An 18,105-nucleotide genomic window follows, 5' to 3' on the forward strand; every position below is an offset into this window, starting at 1 on the left:
GCAATCGCACGGTTGCAAGTTCACATCCTGGTTGTGGGCGGGGGGGCGGGTTGACTCACCCATAATCCCTCTAGGGTCGGTAAAAACGAAATACCAGGTTACGGGGAAGTCAGCAGTGGTTGTTTTATGGACAAACTTGCCCCCACCAAGAGGAAAGTGGAATTTCCACCACTGGCTCAGAGGATGAGCGCACTGCCTCTACGCTCACGTGAGCCGGCAGTCTCACGACGGCAAGACGAAGGGAGATCCTCTATGAGGCAGGCCCTCAGACTCCGGATCGCAATATGCGAGCGGTAGTTGCGGTGCCTCTCACCTGAAGCTGGCTTTAATCTGGCTGCTGTTGTTGAGGCTGCCTTTGTACTTGATGCAGAGCGAGAGGTCGCGGAGGTCATACAGGCGGATTCGCGAGTCATTTGAAGTCACGAGGATCTGCCGACGAAGACACAAAAAGGAAAATAACAGATGGCACTGCGTTGAACGTACAATCCTGGCGTGTTTTCCGTGATCACAATGAAACTGGCTTCACGGTTAGTGCGTGGCGGATAGTGTTAGGGTTAATGTCAGAATCAGGGTTTGGGTTAGAATAAATGGCCAGGGATAATGTTAGAGATAATTTGAGCATTAGGGCTAGAGTTCGGGTTAGGCGAAATGGTTAGACTTTTCTTCTGGTCACCTCTTAACATTATGAGTTTTTGAGGGCGTCGACCATAAAGTGGGAAAACCCGCTCATAACCGAGGGCCAGATATTTTTGACTTTCATCAAATACCTTCCCCACTGGTCAACCAGACGTGGACACGTGTAACCCGCATCTCAAGCCAAGTGCTGTCAAAAGCAAGATGATTGAGCACACAAAAAATGTGCGAGCACGCTGAATTTAGAAACGCAGCGTTGCCCCCCTCTAGTGCCCGATTATGGTGCGGCTAAGAAGCTTGTAGTGATGAATGGATAACGTTTTCCGGCTACATCGCATTGGCTTGGAACCACCGGCCGTATGAAATGAAGTCATGGGCCGGTCTGGCCCACGGACGGGGCAATCGGTTCCCCACCAATTGCGTAGAGGCCACTACTGGGGCAGCAGGGACTGGTGCGACGAGGTAGGTGAGGGGATTGGGGGTTGGACACAAGGTACTGGGCCGCTACCGCACCTTGTTCTCCGCGGGAAGGGGCTCGATCCCCGTGATTTTGCGCCCGACGCGGTTGCGTCCTCGACTGGATCGCACGTGGATCTGCGTGAAGTACTTGAGGTGCTGCCGCCACCGCCGCCAAGATCACAGCCAGGACCACACGCGCACACGAGGGTCGCGGTTAGAATCCGGGCATGAGTTGTCAACGTGCTGCATCGGTACAGCGCTCAACCCACAATCCAAAGTTGTGAGTTCGAATCCAGGTTGAGGATAAGCTCAAAGCTTCATCATCGTAATCTATCAAATTGACATTACTTTTTTGGAATTCTGCAATCGCCATCATCATCAATCGCTATGATTGGTCGATTTGGCCTCAATAAAACGAGCACTACCAAGTAAGCCACATTTTTGTTAATGGCCATCCATCATTGTGAACCCTCACTGCCAAAGACCACCTCCGCTCGCCAGGCGGTGGTGTAGCTATGCTGCCCGTGCCCTCTAGTCCCGCCCTGCGGAGGCAGCAGCCAGAGTTGGTGGATCACAGGAATGTTGTGAAACTCCCTTCCCATGAGCGTCGGGGAGGAGGCAGTACATCAAGTGGACTAATCGCCATCTGTTTCCATCTGTACGGGGATAGTGTTGCCCCCCTCGCACGTGTGGGTTTTCTCTGCGTGCTCCGGTTTTATCCCAAATTTATTATAAACAACTCATCATTAATTGGCCCAAAACATCTTAACCCTTTCTGAGACATCTGAAAGTTGCAAGATGGGTGTCCTGTTCACCGCTGAATCTCGGAACGTGCAAGCGGTGAACATGAATTTGATTTAGAGCGTCGTAGCGCCGTTGTTTTTTAAGACATTTTATTCACTGAAGAGAACCGCAGCAGCACGACCGCACTCTACGAAAGCTGCTGCCAAACTGTACCGCACGCCCTTCCGCATGGCCTTGTGGGAGCCCCGGTACCGTTAGTTTTTCTTTTGGTCATCGAAATGGAAATCGGAAGAAAAACAGATGACATGCACGACGTACGTAATCGGAATGTGGCTCTCCTGCATAAATGTCAAGTCAGGAAAGACAAAACAACAAGTAACGGACACTTACGAGTGAGGGGAGCGCCATGCTTCCCCGTGTCATGCCCGCTGCACAGACCAACTCACCTCCGTCTCATAGAAAACGCAGCGCCCGTCGTAAGTGCCGATGACGGCGAATTTGCCGTTTTGGCAGAAGTTGGCGGCCGTGATGAGCTTGGTGGCCCCGTCCACCTCGTTCCAGAGGGCCACTTTCTTCTCGGGAATGTTCCACAGGCGCAGCTTGCCATCCAGCGAGCCGCTCAAGAAGTAGCGGTCGTCCTGCGCAGAGCGGCAGCACACAAGTCGCTCAGATGGGCGCCGCGATGGCTAGGAGATGTTAACTACCTCGCCTGTTACGCAGGAGTTTGTGGGTTCGATCCTGACCCTGACGCCTGCTGTATATTTGGAGTTTGCATGTCTCTCTCCTTGTGCTCGCGTAGATTTTTCTCTGGATCCTCCAGTTTATCCCTAGAACATTTATAGACATGGGTTTTGAATATTTGGCTGCTAGAAATGTCGATAGGAACAGCCACTTCCTTGAGCTATCCATTTGTGACCAGGTCACTTCTGAAAATAAGCGATATATCTCAGTGGGCCTTAACTCGTAAAGTAAAAAGTATAGTATCTACATCGTGCATGTACATAAGCTGTACATGCAACTATACGTTTGAATGGGGGAGTGGAAGCACAGCGGACAGTGCACCGCGCTACGACCCCGATGACCCCAGTTCAATTCCCGCAACAACAGTGACGAATACCTGAACCGGTTCTGGGCCTCCCCGAGGTCGACTCAGCCTTAAATTAGTACCTGGTGAGGTGTGTAAACATCAGCACTGGGGGAGATAAAGGTGGCCGGGTGTGGTGCTGGCCAAAGCCCCGTGTGCCACGTTGCCCTTCAGAGATGCTCGCTAACAGCACTTGCCCCATCAGTCAGTTAAAGGCTACATACATGGAGGATCTTTGTCTTGGTGTGTATGAAATAATGCACATGGCTGGGTTAACGCAGGGGCTTTAGGGGTTGCTGCCCAGGGCCACGGATTTCTTGAGGAGCGCCACCAGTTGTAGCACTGCGATAGATACTGCAGTGTAATTTGTAAATTACAGAAATAACATCACCATTGTATTACTTTGAGTTTTATTTACTAAAAACAAGATAGTTTTGATCATTAAACCTGTACTTGGCATGAGTGGTGGTTGGTAAATAGAGTCGAGTATAGGAATTCAATCTGCAGAGATGGGCCCTCAATACTAGAACAGCCCCGGGCTCCAATCAAACTTAATCCGGCCTTGTGTATAAGTGTGTGATGTGTATGTGTGTGGAGAGTGCTGGTGTAGCAGTTAGTGTGTTGGGCTACGGACGCGGCAACCCGAGTTCAATTCCCGCTCACGGCCACCATGACAAGTGACGACTATCTGAATCTGATCGTGTGCACCCCTACGTTTACTCAGCCTCAAATGAGTACCCGGTGGGATTTGTAAAAAAACATCGCCAGTGGGGACACAAAGGTGGTCAGGTGTAGTGCTGGCCACCCACCACCTCGTGTACCGTGCCAGTCTTCATAGGTGCTCACGAACAGCACTTGCTCTCATTTTAACACGTCGGCTTTAGCGACCAATATTATTCATAATAAAGGTTTTTGGGTGATATCGCGTTATTTATAAATGTGTCGTAATCCCTCACCACCCGACACGGCCAAACAGGAAAAAATGTTGATATAAAGCTTTCGTGACTGCAGGGATTCATATTCTTGGTTATTTCGGTAAAGTCACGTAGAAGGGAAACAATAAAATAAGAAACATATAAAACAATTAAATTCTCACGACGTTTCGACTGCAAGAAAATTTTCTTCCTGTGGATTTCACACCTGATGATGATTGCTTGTGTTGCAGTCGAAACGTCGTGAGAATTTTATTGTTTTATATTTTTATAATTGTATTGTTTCCCTTCTACGTGACTTTACCGAAAGAACCAAGAATATAAACAGTAAAAAAGTGTCATGTTGACAAAAAACAAATAGTTCACTACTTTAGCCCACCGGTGTGTTGAAGAGTGAATCCACAGCATTTACAATTTTTGAGTACGACGTTTCGCTGGTAATTACATCGAGCATCATAACGCGATTGAACCCAAAAACCTTTATTATGAGCACTTGCTCTAACAGTCTGCTCAAGGCTATCTGGGGGGTATTTATCTTTGTGTAGTGGCATAGCGCCGGCTGCTGGCAGGAAAGGGGATCTGCGGCTTACGGCAGTCCTGACGTCAGCCGGCCAGGATGTACACGAGAGGGGGGACTAGGGGAAAGGTCACCAAAGGGGTACACCAGGAACTCGCTAGAAGGTTCCAGAAAGGGGGCGTGGCCAGGGGCGGAGCCAGGCCACGCTGACAGTATAAGAGGAGCCCCTGTAGGAGAACTCTGGGCTGTTGTTGGAGTGGGATCCTCGTCGTGCTGCTCAAGTCTTCGTCGCCATCCTTCTTGTCCTCTTCACCGTCCTTCTCGTCATCGTCTCGGTCTTTACCATCTCGGGTTCCACCAGTCAGGCAGCCTACCAACTGTTCTGGCCGAGTTGCGTCGCCGACAATAGATGGACTGATGATTAATAAGAGTGTGAACCCTGATGGCGTTTGTTAATAAAGAAGTGCCTTCAAGTCTTATCGTCTCCGAGTTAGTCACTACATTTGTATACATATGTACACATACGTACATATACAAGGGAAAGGTGCTGCCCTGCCATTACGTGCTCATGCCACTGCTGGCAGAAGGGCCTTCAAGAGAGAGGGCTCTAGACAGAACCTCCACAATGACCAGACGTCTTGGAAGAGGTGGGAGTATTTACACTTTACCCCACCACCAGCCCCGCTGAACGGTTGTACCTAGTTATTCTGCTGCATGGACAGGCGACAATTGAGTCTCCGCAGCGCCAATGTTTACACATCAGACCAGGTACTCATTTAAGGCTGAGTGGACCTAGAAGCAGTCCAGGACCAATTCAGATAATCACCTCTCAAGTTAGCCCATGGCTAGAAATCCAACTCGGACTGCCGGATTAGTAGCCCCTATTGTATTGTAACAAGTGATCCTCCTATACCTAGACTGGAAGCTATCACGGGGATTGTGATATTTTTTTTATCATATGGCTGCAAGCCACCAACGGCAATGCACGTTCATTGTTCCAGTCACGGCTAACAGAGCCAAACCCCCGACTAATCCTGTTCCGCACACCCTATCCCACACTCGGTGGAGCAGTGCCTGACAGGCAAAACAAGTCACGGACGGATTCCACGAGCGAGTGAGCGCCGTGCGTTACCCGCGGGTGGAAGGCGATGGCGGTGACAAAGTCGATGTGCTGGAAGCAGCAGAGGCACTCCTTGCGTGAGATGTGCCACAGCCGCACCGTTTTGTCCATCGAGGACGACAGCAGGAAGTAGTTCTGTGGACGTCGAGAAAGCGAGAGTAGAGATTCACCTTTTGTTTCGTACGTATGCATGTTGAACTTCTTTCTCGCTGTACTTAGGGAAAAGTGTTACTCGGAGGTGCGGGGAAGGACAAAAACTTTACGGGTTTTGTTTAGTTTGTTGTCCTTCCCCGCACCTCCGATCAGCTCGGTTGGCTACGTACGGTGCGAAGGAAGTTCAACATACGTACCATAATAAACAAAAACAATAAACTCAACTTTTCATTTTACCACGTAATGCTCACTGAGCTATGGAGCTTTTTTCAGAAGCAACCTGGCCACAAATGATAGTCAAACAAAGTGGCTTATCATGTGGACATTTATAGCAGCCAAATACTCTGAATGCATGTTTCTAAATGTGAAGGGAAAAAACGGAAAACACAGAGAAAATCCATGCGACCGTAGGATGAACATAACAACTCCCAATAAACAGTTGAGAGGGTCGGAATCGAACCCGCGACCTCCTGTATACAAAGCGAGGTAGTTAACATCTCACCACCCCGGCTGACCATTATTACTGTTATTGAACATTATCTTTGTCACCGCAGCGCTACGCCATGATCTTTCTGTAGTTTTACAAGTTGGCGTTGCTTTGCATGCTCTTCAAAAGTTGAGCTTCGGGAGTAAAATTGAGATTGTTTTTTTTAGTAAACCGAGGTACGGTACATCTGGCCACGTTATTTTGACAACACACTGCGGTTGGCTGAGCGGTAGCGTAGATGCAGCGGCTAAGGTATTGGACACGGCAGTTGTGGGCTTAGCGACGTCAGCGAGGACGTGCTGGCTGTGCGAATGGTGGTGGGAATGGCAAACAACCCCTGGTTGAGCCAGTGGTGCTCAAGTGGATAATACTGGCCCGAGTTGGTAGTGGTGTTGTGTGGACGTAATGGTTACGCGAGCAACGGTGGCGATGGTGGTGGTGAAGATCTCTCCCAAGGGGAGGAGGAGAATGGGAAGGGTAGAGGCACGTGCGTCGACGCGTACTTGCCTTTGACCACGACAGGTCAAGCAGGTCGGCCGTGTGTCCGCTGTATTTACAGAAAGGCTGTCTCCTGAAGGGCGCCGCACTGTCGCTCCTTTCAGCGTCGTCCGGAGAGCCGATCTGTGCCATGAGAAGCACTGCTCATCAATAGGTGGCTATGTGCCGGATTGGCTGGCGGAGAATTAAGGTTATCGTCGGGCTGACCGAGGAATCATCACTGATTTTTGGGGTTGGTCTCGTAATGATCTGAGCAGATCTGCACCATGAACCCTCCCTCCACCCGACGCAGCCAAACAAATTCAACTGCCATGGAGAACAAGCGTGTCAACGTGCCAGTTATTATTGGTTTAGTTGATCGCTAGGTTCAGGAGTAATTCTGACAACCAAATACAGATTTAATCAATCAATTTTATTTTACGTGCCAATGTCGCCCTCAATCAAGGTAGGCATCAGTGCACATTACAATAGAACGAGAGCAGTACATGTGGCATAGAGAAACAGGAATGAAAAAAGAAAACCATCAAGCCCTCCGCGGCTAACACCGACCCTAGGGGCTAGTCTACATGAACTGGATACTGGCATTGCTAGAACTGGCTGCAAGTTGATGTTCGTGCCAACTTTCAATATTCTGCTTTGAGCTTGCGTCTAACGATTTATAAAGTCCAAATCTTACACGGGTCGCGTGCGACCTAGTCACACCGCGCACGCCAGGCCGGGCTGAAGGCGTGGCTGTGACGCGCGCCAGGTTGCGAGGCTGTACCACATGGAGGGCAGCGGAGGGCAATGGAGGGCAGTTGCAGAAAGATCCACTTGTGTACTGCGATTACGAACTCCCCACACCTACGTTCCACGTCTCCGCCAACGCACACCGACCGGCGTGAAGCGTGCAAACAAGCAACCCCTCCGTGACCCACGCAATGTAGGGAGGCCGTCATCCAGCAACGGAAAGCCATGAGGGCTGTAGATGCACAAATCGATTGCAGTACAGTCTGTTCTCCTATAACGCAGCAGTTGGGTTCCAGAAGAACACCGCGTGATGAAACAAAAATCGCGTTATAATAAATTATAAGGCAAAGCACAGTCTGCGAAAACACGTAAGACGTGTCTGCAGGCTGAGCAAAGACTGAAGTGCGTGGGGAGCATCTGGAAGCATCCAGCAGCATCCCAATGCCTTGTGTGATGCAACGGCGAGGCAGCCGCAAGACCACTTATTGCTACTCGCGTGATGTACTTCCATTCACTCAAATCGCGTTAAATATTAAATTCACATCCGCGTTACAAAAAATATTGTTTACCCTCATACATTCATTGCGTTATATCCAATTCGCGTTGCAGAACTGGCTGGACTTGCGATGTGTTAGAGGAACAATATACTTAAGTGCAATAGTCAAGCACCCAGTGAGGTTTTTATGCTGCAACATGCTGTGCACGTGTTGTTTTTGTTGCTGCCAGTGCTATGGGTCAGTTTGTCCATGTGCTTAACTCATAATTGGACAGTTCAGAGTTCACATCCAAGGCTGGAGATGACTCAACCCATCATCGTTATCATTCTAGGCAATTCCATTTAAAAAAAATCGCTCAATTATCCTTTGCTGCAGAGAGTAGCCTCGACACGGGAATGTGGAAATTCCACGAGGCTCCACGTCTCAGAAATAAGGGGCTCATTATTTGAGGGCAGATTTATCGGACACACGCCGCTCAAAGACGGTAGGGAACGTGCACCTAGCCTGGCACAAGCCATGCGGTTGTAGTTGCGCTTGCCGTATACCTCTGTCTCTGACTTGATGGAGCTCAGGCTGTCCTGGGAAGGAGAGGGAGACACCCGGCCTGGAGAGACAAAGGTGGACGTCAGAGAACCAAAGAGTCCGCGTGTGAACGTGACCGCGCAACACCTCCGGTACAAAGTCAGTTTCTTGAGCATTTTCGATGATCGCATGAAGCTACGATAATAAAAATCACTATCGAGCAGATGAGTATGGAGGAGTCCACACTGAGCAACTAGAAGTGAAGTTGTTTTGATTCTCGTGGCCAGCCCAAACAATGTCACAGGTGTCCCCGGAAAACCACGCGAAGGAAGTCACCGCTTGTAACTCTTGATTGAAGAATAAGACAACAGGAGAGAATCACTGCCTCTGTAAAAATTTACGGCTTCCAGAGAATTCTTGAAATATTCTTATGAAGGAGGAGCAAAGAAACAAGGATGTCTCCTTGACGTGGCAGCCTTGACAACAAGTCAAGGCTGCCACGTCAAGTGAGGTGAGGGAAGCTGCAATATCTCAGAGGTGTGACAACGGTGAACGGGACTGGCTGCAGGAGAAGGCAACGATCAAACAGTGGGCGGGGATGGAAGTTCTCTCAGTTGAAAGGCGCAGCGACGAACAGGGGAGTGGAGAGGCACTGCAAAGAGACGAGTTTGGTGAAGGAAACGGTCATTGCCAACAGCCCAAAAGGCCTTGGAGGGACTAGAAGTGACCACAGTTCAACGTGTAGGTTTTCTATGTGTGAATGTTGGACTGCTTTCGCACCGTACGTAGCCAACCGTGATAATCGGAGGTACGGGGCAGTGACGCACGAGTGTGGGTGCGCGAGTGTGCGCGTTTCTGCGCACCCTCCGTATTGTACTTCTGCCGCATGTTGCTGAAGAACTCGTGCGCCTGCTTGAGCACCCAGATGCGAACCACGTTGTCCTGCCCGGCCGTCGCGAGCAGCCGCCCACAGTGCGAGAACTTCATGGTCCACACGGCGCCCTGGGCAGTGCGGAGGAACGCGGGGCACGGCAGTGATTGGCTCAACAACGCCGAAGAGCCCAGCACATAGTTACTCATCTTCACAACGCAGGGTTATCACAAAGCAACAGAGAACTGCAAGGGCGTCACAGAACGGCTCAGGGCGTCACAGATGCTCACCTTGTGCTCCTGGCTCAGGTCCTGCACCATGACGATCTGGTCGAAGTCGTAGGGCCCCTTGTAGCCGTGTGCGGCGCGGAACTTCACGGGCCTCGTATATGGCATCCCCTCCTCCTCGTCGCTCGACTGATCCTCCTGCTCCCCGTGCAGCACTGGCCAGGGACGAGAGGCACGGGGAGCGCGCCGCCGCGGATACGCGTGTGAGCCTACGTATACATGCACGCTGCGGGAAGCGGTGGTGCAGCGGTGAGCGCGCTGCGCTACGGTACCCAGCGACCAGAGTTCGATTCCCGATCAAGGCCAACGCCAGTGACCGATCCTGGGCCTCCCGTACGTCGACTCCGCCTCAAATGAGTACAAGGTGCGTTGAGTAAACATCACCACTGGGGAGACAAAGGCGTCCCGGGTGTGGTGCTGGCCACCCACCCTCTCGTGTCCTGTGCCGGCCTTCATAGGTGCTACTCGCTAACACCACTTTCCCCAACAGTCTGTTTAAAAGGCTATATGGGGGATCTTTGTCTGTGTGCGTGCGCCCTCACTCTCGCGAGGCTGTACCTTCGTCCCGCACGCTGCGCACTTTGCTGACGGCCCGCTCGCCGTACTCCTCGGCCAACACCTTGGCCTTCTTCATCGATTTCCCGAGGAACCGCTTCAACTGAACTCTGTGAAGGAGCACGAGTCGGCAAGGCTTGGCAGGGCAGATAACTTTGACTTACTTTAACAATTAAAATAATAATCGCATTTTTTTATTTTTCTCAAGATTTACATTCTATTTTTCACTTTTGATGAAAATCCAAATTTCCATAAAACGCCACTAAAGTGAACGGTGAGAACCCGAACTGCTACCGTGTATATTTTCGCCGGTTGTGCCGTAACGGTTTAATGACGCTTTTCTACGCGTTGTCCGGAGCGAAGTCTGACGTTTCGGACATCGTTCCAGTTCCTGAAGCAGCTCCCAGCACGTGGAGCGAAACGTCGGTCGTCACGCCGAGCGGCGCGCGGCACGACCGGAACGTGCGCTCCGGAGAGCGATAACAAAAGGACTGGCTCTCGCGGTGGCTAGGAGATGTTAACTACCTCGCCTGGTATACAGGAGGTTGTGAGTTCGATCCAGACCCTGACGCCTGTATATTGGAGTTTTCATGTCTCTCTCCCCGTAGTTACGTGGATTTTTCTCCGAGTCCTCCGGTTTTTCCCTCCACATCGTCAAAACATATACGTTTAGAGTATTTGGCTGCTATACATTTCCACACGACAAGCCACTTCGTTGCGCTATCCATTTGTGGCCAGGCCACTTCTGAAAAAGAGCCATTAAGCTCAGTGGGCCTTACCTGATAAAATAAACTAAAACTATTTCAGTTTTTACGTAGATTAACAGGCAACTCACGTTTTCTGCTTGAGTTTTTTGCCGTCCTGTTCCACTCCTTGAGGTTGGCACTTCTCCTCGTCGTCCGAGCCCGCTGCACCTATGCTGCTGCACAGGACACCGTTGCAGGCCGTCAAGGTGTGCACGTCGTCCCAGCGTGTTGGTGAGTGACAATGCAGTGATGTTGTCAACAATATTGTTTCTTGCTTGTTTGCCAACCAAGGTTAATTTAACCGGTTACGCATAATTATCTGTCTGTCCCACCCTGCCGTCTGTCCGCCGGTCTGTAACGGTGCTCGAATACCAACAAAACTTTAGTATAAAGTTGCGCTGCTGTTAGGCACTCGGCTCTGCAGAAAAAAGACGAGTAATCGATCAACAGGTTGCCCAAAACTTGGGAAGAAAAAAAAACGGCGCTTAAAGAACCCTGCTCAGCCCGATCTCTCAAATCCCCACCAGGCACCCCGCCCACCTGATGAACTCCTTAGTGCGCCGCATGATGTGCAAAGCCAAGGGGTTGTGGCCTTTTGGGAGTTTCTCTTCGGCCTGGTTCAGCGGAATCTCCTCTCCCGTGTCCAGGTTCTTGACGATCACCATCGCAAGGATTTCCTGCCGGGGCAACAGATGAAAACGTAAAAAAACGGCGGCGACGGCAGCGGCTTGCTCCCAATCACGTCACTGTCGTTGTACATGCTAGAGACCTGTCGTCGATCAACTGCTGGGAGAGGGGTCTGTCCACTTGGTCAGTCTGGGTTGGTGATTCCTGCGATTACTGCACATGCGTAGAATTGTGAGTGCAACAAGTATGACTATTATATCACGATGTACATTTTAACTAATGTACATGAGACAATTGATAAAACTTGATGCGGGCAACACAGCTGAGATGGTATGAAAGGGTGCAGCGACAGAAGAGACCCACAACGCATGAGACACGCACGCTACGAATACAAAATAGACAGGAATGGATTATTGAAATAATTCACACGCCCAGATCGTGACAATGTATTGAAACTCGAGGCTTCACATGTCATTACATGACTATTATCAAACTCACACGACCCCACAAAACGACAAAGGTCCCCCCCGTACAACCACATAGACTGTTGAAGCAAGTGTGGTTATAGAGTGAGTGGTATGACCAGAATCACACCCACCCACTTGTTTCCCCAACACTGCTGTTTGCACATGACACCAGGTCCTCAATTGAGGCTGAGTTAACCTAAGAGAAGTTCAGAACAGGTTTAGATATTCGCGTACTGTTAGTCATGGCTAGGAATCGAACTCAGGTTGCCAGGTTGGTACTAACCACAAATCTTTCCTCTCCACCCACAGAGATACATTCTCTCACACAGAAGAAAGACTTCCCCCGTAGAGCCATAAGACTTTTGGGGCAAGTGCTGTTAATGAGCACCTTTGAAGGCCGGCATGGCACACAACAAAGAAGTAGGTGGCCAGCACCACGCCCAACCGCCTTTGTCTTCCCAGTGACGATGTTTACACACCGCACCAGATACTCATTTGAGGCGGAGTCAACCGAGGGGACCGGTTCAGATAATCATCACTGGTGTTGGACGTGAGCAGGAATTGAACTCTGGTCGCTAGGTTTGTAGCACAGCGCGCTAACCGCTACACTACCGCTCCCCACTATGCCCTCAAGTGATAAAAAAAATACAAAGATCCCCAGTAAAGCCTTAACACTGTTTGGGCAATTGCTGTTAGCGAGCATGACGCCCTCACACACACACTCACACAAACTATGTAAACCTGTGCACAAGATCTCACCTCGTCGGTGAGATCCCGTCCAGAATTGGAGCGTGGGCGATCAGCTTTAGCTGCTGGTCGACTGTCAGCTCCACCAGCATCCTTCTCCTGACAGGGAGAAAACCTCATCAACGCCAGTTCTCCAATCACTGTACTGGCTTCCGATATCGAACTAATTACATTTTGACTTCCTGGATTTTCCTGAAGATGCTTTCTTGTGAGGTATAATCCCAATCAGCGCCACGCACTCTACATCCACCGCATGACAAGAGCCAAAGAAATCAAGTTGTCACCTGGACAAATGCGCCCGCCAATTTTCTGCTTCACCAAACCGGTTACGTCGAAAACCATGACAAAATAGTCAACGATTCTACGCGACGTTTTTTTGGCTGGCCATCACAACCAGCATCGCCGGGAGTTCAAAGAAACCCTCAGCCCTCGTCGCGTGACTGCGCTTCCCCCCCATCTGGGCCATTCTCCCACACGCCCTGCTGTGGTGGAGGGGTTTCGTCACACGGCAACAAACAGGCATTTAGAATTCTCGCAAGAGACCGGGATGTTTTGTCAAAGTACGTGAGAAATCAAACTTTTAATGTGATGCCTTTTTTTGGGGGGAGGCTAGTCATTGGTGGCGGGACCAAGGTCAATCGCTCGCTGCATTTGATGTTTTTTTTCTCAACCGGTTTGATCGGTGTCCGGCTCAATGCTCCGACCCCGCGAGCCATCCGGCCACGTCGCGACCACCGCACACCCCCCCCCCACACACGAGGGTTTTCACCTGTGCCTCGATGACCTTTTCCCCTGCCGTGAGACTGGCGAGATCCAGGGACTGGAGCTCCTTGGCCAGATTCTCCACGGCTGTGTTGGGGCTCACCAGACCGCTTGGAGACACGGGCTCTTGTGGGACTGCAACCACGCATGAAGCGGACAACTGCAATCACGGTGGGGTTACACGGTACGGCTAGACGACAATATTTACTGTGCGACGTAAGCGGAACAGAGGTCCATGAAATACAATTAAAGCAGCATAGGTGGATGAAATTACAATTATACTGTGATTGCAATTCATTATGACACAGTTACAATTGAAACTGACCCCATGTCTGGAAGTAAAGGTCAACGATAATCTGATTTGTAAAATATGACAATATCATGATAATCCTTTCTAAAGTTTCAATTCTAAAATATTAAACTTTTATGACAAAATATTTACGAAATAAACATATAACGAAGAAATCCATTGTCAAACTGTAATTCTACGCTCCCTGGGTGGCGTGGTGAGGTATGGCCAAACAGTCCTCGCCAAAATAAGTCAGAATGTCAAGGCGGTGGGAGATCACCAAGATTATAAATGCGCTTGTATTGAATCATTATATAAACACACGACAAACACAAAAATGCAAAAACTAACATCACCCATATAGCCTTAATAAACTGTTGGGGCAGGGGTGCTATCAGTGAGCAGCTATGAAGGCCGGCACGGCACACGAGGGGGTGGGTGGCCAGCACCACGCCCAGCCGCCTGTCTCTCCAATGATTTTACACACCACACCAGGTACTCATTTGAGGCTGAGCCGACCCAGGGGAAGCCCAAGACTGGTTCATATAATCATCACGAGTGTTGGCTGCGAGCAAGAATCAAACTCGGGTTGCTGGGCACGTAGCGCAGCGCGCTAACTACTACACTACTTCTCCTTGCACGGGGACACACACACACACAAACTCGGTACTCACCTTCCAGCAGAGTTGGCCTCTTCACCTCCTCCAGCGACGGCTGCCCCTCTACCTTCTTAGGTCTCTGTGGAGGGGGTGGCCGTGGAGGCGGCATTAGCTGCTGCTGCTGGGGCTGCTGCTGCTGTGGCTGCTGTTGCTGTGGCTGCTGTTGCTGCTGTTGCTGTGGCTGCGCATGAACCGCCGGCACGCGGGGGGGCGGGACTTGTGGCCGTGGCGGCGGTGGCTTCTTGTGGCTCGCCACGATGTCGGGCTCCTGCGAGGCTCTCGCCGAGCGATCGGTGGCAGCGGCGGTTGTACTCGAATCCGCTGGATCTACGGGTTCCTTTCCAGCCGGCGGATCGGCACCCGGCTTGGCTCCGCTGCTCCCCCTCTCGCTTCCTCCTTCCGCCGATGCCTCCACGTCGTTTTGCTCGCCCTGTGCTCCTGCTTTGTCGCTATCGTACTCAGATTTTTTGTCGGCGGCCTCCAGGGCGTGCGCCACCACCTCCGGCATCGCCGCACTGCCCACAACAAGGGGGCGGCAGTTTTCTTCTGGGGAGACGATTGATCCTTCGGCGGCTGTCACCGCCACGGTTGTAACGTCGGAGTTACCTTGCTCCCCCCCCTGCTTCTTCTGATCCTCTCTATCTACTTCCACCGGTGGTGGTAGCAGCGGCAACGGTGATAGCGGTTCAAGTTCTGCTGCAATGACCGAAGGTGGAGGAGCGGTGGTGTTACTGCCATCTCGCAAGGCGAGTTCATTGATCAAGCGGTGATCAGTTGCCTGGGCCGGCCGGGGCGGCTCCTCTGGCTTGCGCTGTGTGCTGTGGCTCTGCAAGTCATCCTTCTGATGAAACAGAATGATTATAGTGGGGGGGAGGGGGTCGGTGGAGAGAGGGGGATGGAACCGTTGAGTACCATAGCAAGAAAGTTGACTCCAATGACTATTTTCCACTGTACAGCCATGCCACACGGGGATTCAGGAGGAGCCCAAGTTGTTTTTTTCCACTGCAGAAGCCGAGCTGTGCCGTTGACTTCACAAGTAACGAACGAGTCATTACGCTGAACAGCGGCCCTGCCTACCCGAAAGCCAGATGCAGATGTCGTGCGAGGCCGATGTGTCACCGTCTTGGTTCAGGCTCGACATGGCAAGCAGCCAGTAGAAAAAAAACAAAAAACACCCACACTTGTGCAGGCCCTAAGCTGGCACAGCTCAGGCTGAAACACTTCTTTGAATCCAGTGAAGTTTAATCAAATTTACAATTTCCGTGACATGTATAAAGCATTAGAGGCAGTAACAGCAGTGCTGACAGGCAATGGAAAAAAAACGAAACTATGTTTTTTAATCAGGGAAGGGCCACTGAGCTATACAGCTCTTTTTCAGAAGTGACCTGGCCACAAATGACAGCTCAACGAAGTGGCTTATCGTATGGAAATGTAAATTAAACACTCTAAACACGTGATGTTGATTCTAAATTTGGAGGGGAAACCGGAGGGCCCAGAGAAAAATCCACACGACCACGGGGAAAACATGCAAACTCCAAATATACAGCAGCAGGCGTCAGGGTCGGGATCGCACCCACGACCTCCTGTACACCAGGACAGGTAGTTAACATCTCGATACCGTGCCACCCAATGATCTCTGAAGCGAAGCAGAGGCAACCCTTGTTAGTATTTGGATGGGAAATACCAGGTGTAGGCTTGAGATACAGGTGGCCAGTAAATGGCAGTGCAGTAATGGACCGAATCCATCTGTGCGGGGCTTTGAGTGTCATCCCTTCGTATGCATGGCTGGTGTTCTCTGGATACTTCATGTACTCCAACATGAAGAGGCTTGAGACATAATCAGGTATTCCTGGGTACATAACTGACTTGACCATTAAATTGTACACATGTAAAGTCATGTAGAAGGGAAGTAATAAAATAATAAAAATAAAACATAAATAAAATAAAATATTTCTCACGACGTTTCGGCTACAACGCAAGCTGCCGTCTTCAGGTGAAGAAACATCACGTGTTTAGAGTGTTGTGCTCTTTATCCTAATTAATCCAGGCAACCGCCCACCACACACGGTATCGATTGTAAACAAAGCGAAATCTTTTGGGTGAAGCTCCTCAACAAAGATCCCACAAGATTCGAACATTGCTTCTCCACGAACCCTCGGTGTAAACTCTCACCTCTGCATCTGCAAGAGCAGCAGCACACGCTGTTCCACCACCACCAGAATCTTTTCCGACAGCTTCATCCTGTGTGAACATCCGATGTTAGCAGAGAGCTCTACACAGCCACGGCAGATAGACCCGGAGTGGGGAACCACCCTTTCATTAACGAGGGCCCAAAGAGGACCTTCAAACACCTTGAGCGGGCAACCATGCATTGACACACACACAATCACACGTCAGCCGGCTCGGTCACTGTAAGGGGCCCGTTGCGGTGACCGGCGTGACAAGAGCATGCAACGAAAGTAAAAAATTTCGATTTAAAGCTTTCGTGACTGCAGGGATTCATCTTCTTGGTTCGCTCCAATGAGCCATTGGAGCGCTGTCTTTCACACAGCTCTGTCTTCACTTGAGGACGGCTGCTTGTGTTGTGGCTGAAACGTCGTTAGAATTTTATCTTATTATGTACATTTTTTATTATTTTATTATTTCCCTTCTACGTGACTTTACCGAAAGAACCAAGAAGATGAAAATAAAAAATGCAACGTTGCAAAGTCAAAAATATTCCCCCCCGCCCCCAGTACCCGATTAGTGCGGCCAAGATGCTGGCAGTGCCAGTTAAGTATTGTTTGCGGGTTGGGTTGAAGTGGTAGCCATTGTGTGGCCATGGGCCAAACGATATGAAGTCACGGGCCATGTCTGGGTCTGTGAACCATTGGTTCCCCGACCCCTGGGTGAGACAATAGCCAGTGAACAAATGCACTGGCGACCTGGGTTCAATTCCCAGCCATGCTCGTGACCAGTGGCCGGTGGTATTCTGAACCTAGTTTTGGGACTCTCCGCCTAGGGCAACTCAGCCTAAAATAAGCAGATGGTGTAGTGTGTAAACATGAGCACGAGGGAGACCAAGCTGGCCGAGTGTGATTCTGGCCACACCAGCCACTTGTGCGCTAATGCAGTGCCTCAATCAGTGACTGAACGATGCATCGATTAAAACCAAATTTTATAAAAACACATTTTCTACTATGTTATATGTTATGTACTAATTCATTATTTTGGCCACTGTGTATGTTGGACATAATTGGTGTATGTAAAGCCTGCAGCCAACAGTCAATGTTCACAGTAAAGACAAATAAGAAAACACTTTTTTTTTTATTCATTAACCTAAATGTACATTAGCATGTAATTTGCATATATTTCCTGTAAATCGCTAATAACCAATTTTTTCCCCAAGCGTGATTTGAAGCACAAACCATAGGGGACTTGATTTTAACACAGGACCTTGGGATTGCCAGTTGAGTCATCAGACCACGTTCACCACTGAAATCACCAAGTTGAAGGTGGTGGTGATGATGATGGTAGGAGTAGATGTGATGTGGGGTGCGGTAGTGTTGTGGTTAGCGTGCTGCGTCACGAACTCAGCGACCTGAGTTTGAATGATCACTCATGGCCAATACCAGTGACTATTATCTGAACCAGTCCTGGGCCTCCCCTAGGTCCACTCGGCCTCAAATGGGTAACTGGTGTGGTGTGTAAATATCACCACTAGAGAGACAAAGGCGGCTG

The 18,105-nt window shown here is 50.2% G+C and overlaps 1 protein-coding gene across 2 annotated transcripts in view; it reads right to left on the reverse strand.

Moving 5' to 3' along the window:
- The window catches only part of WDR44 (WD repeat domain 44), a 53,992-nt gene that overhangs the window by 14,794 nt on the left and 21,093 nt on the right, over positions 1-18,105 (reverse strand). Inside the window, exons 3-17 of one of the 2 annotated variants that reach the window (XM_078878520.1) lie at positions 16,558-16,626; positions 14,401-15,223; positions 13,445-13,572; positions 12,688-12,774; positions 11,375-11,511; positions 10,924-11,010; positions 10,092-10,198; positions 9,537-9,688; positions 9,239-9,377; positions 8,399-8,457; positions 6,637-6,750; positions 5,502-5,624; positions 2,283-2,474; positions 1,147-1,248; positions 314-429 (exon numbers count right to left, since the gene is read on the reverse strand). In XM_078878520.1, the coding sequence (XP_078734646.1) occupies positions 314-429; positions 1,147-1,248; positions 2,283-2,474; positions 5,502-5,624; positions 6,637-6,750; positions 8,399-8,457; positions 9,239-9,377; positions 9,537-9,688; positions 10,092-10,198; positions 10,924-11,010; positions 11,375-11,511; positions 12,688-12,774; positions 13,445-13,572; positions 14,401-15,223; positions 16,558-16,626 (2,435 nt within the window). Of the gene's footprint in view, positions 1-313; positions 430-1,146; positions 1,249-2,282; positions 2,475-5,501; positions 5,625-6,636; positions 6,751-8,398; positions 8,458-9,238; positions 9,378-9,536; positions 9,689-10,091; positions 10,199-10,923; positions 11,011-11,374; positions 11,512-12,687; positions 12,775-13,444; positions 13,573-14,400; positions 15,227-16,557; positions 16,627-18,105 lie in introns of both variants that reach the window. The other variant, XM_078878519.1, reaches the window with a different exon arrangement.

This window comes from Lampetra fluviatilis, chromosome 51 (assembly GCF_964198595.1).
Source record: "Lampetra fluviatilis chromosome 51, kcLamFluv1.1, whole genome shotgun sequence".
NCBI lineage: Eukaryota > Metazoa > Chordata > Hyperoartia > Petromyzontiformes > Petromyzontidae > Lampetra > Lampetra fluviatilis.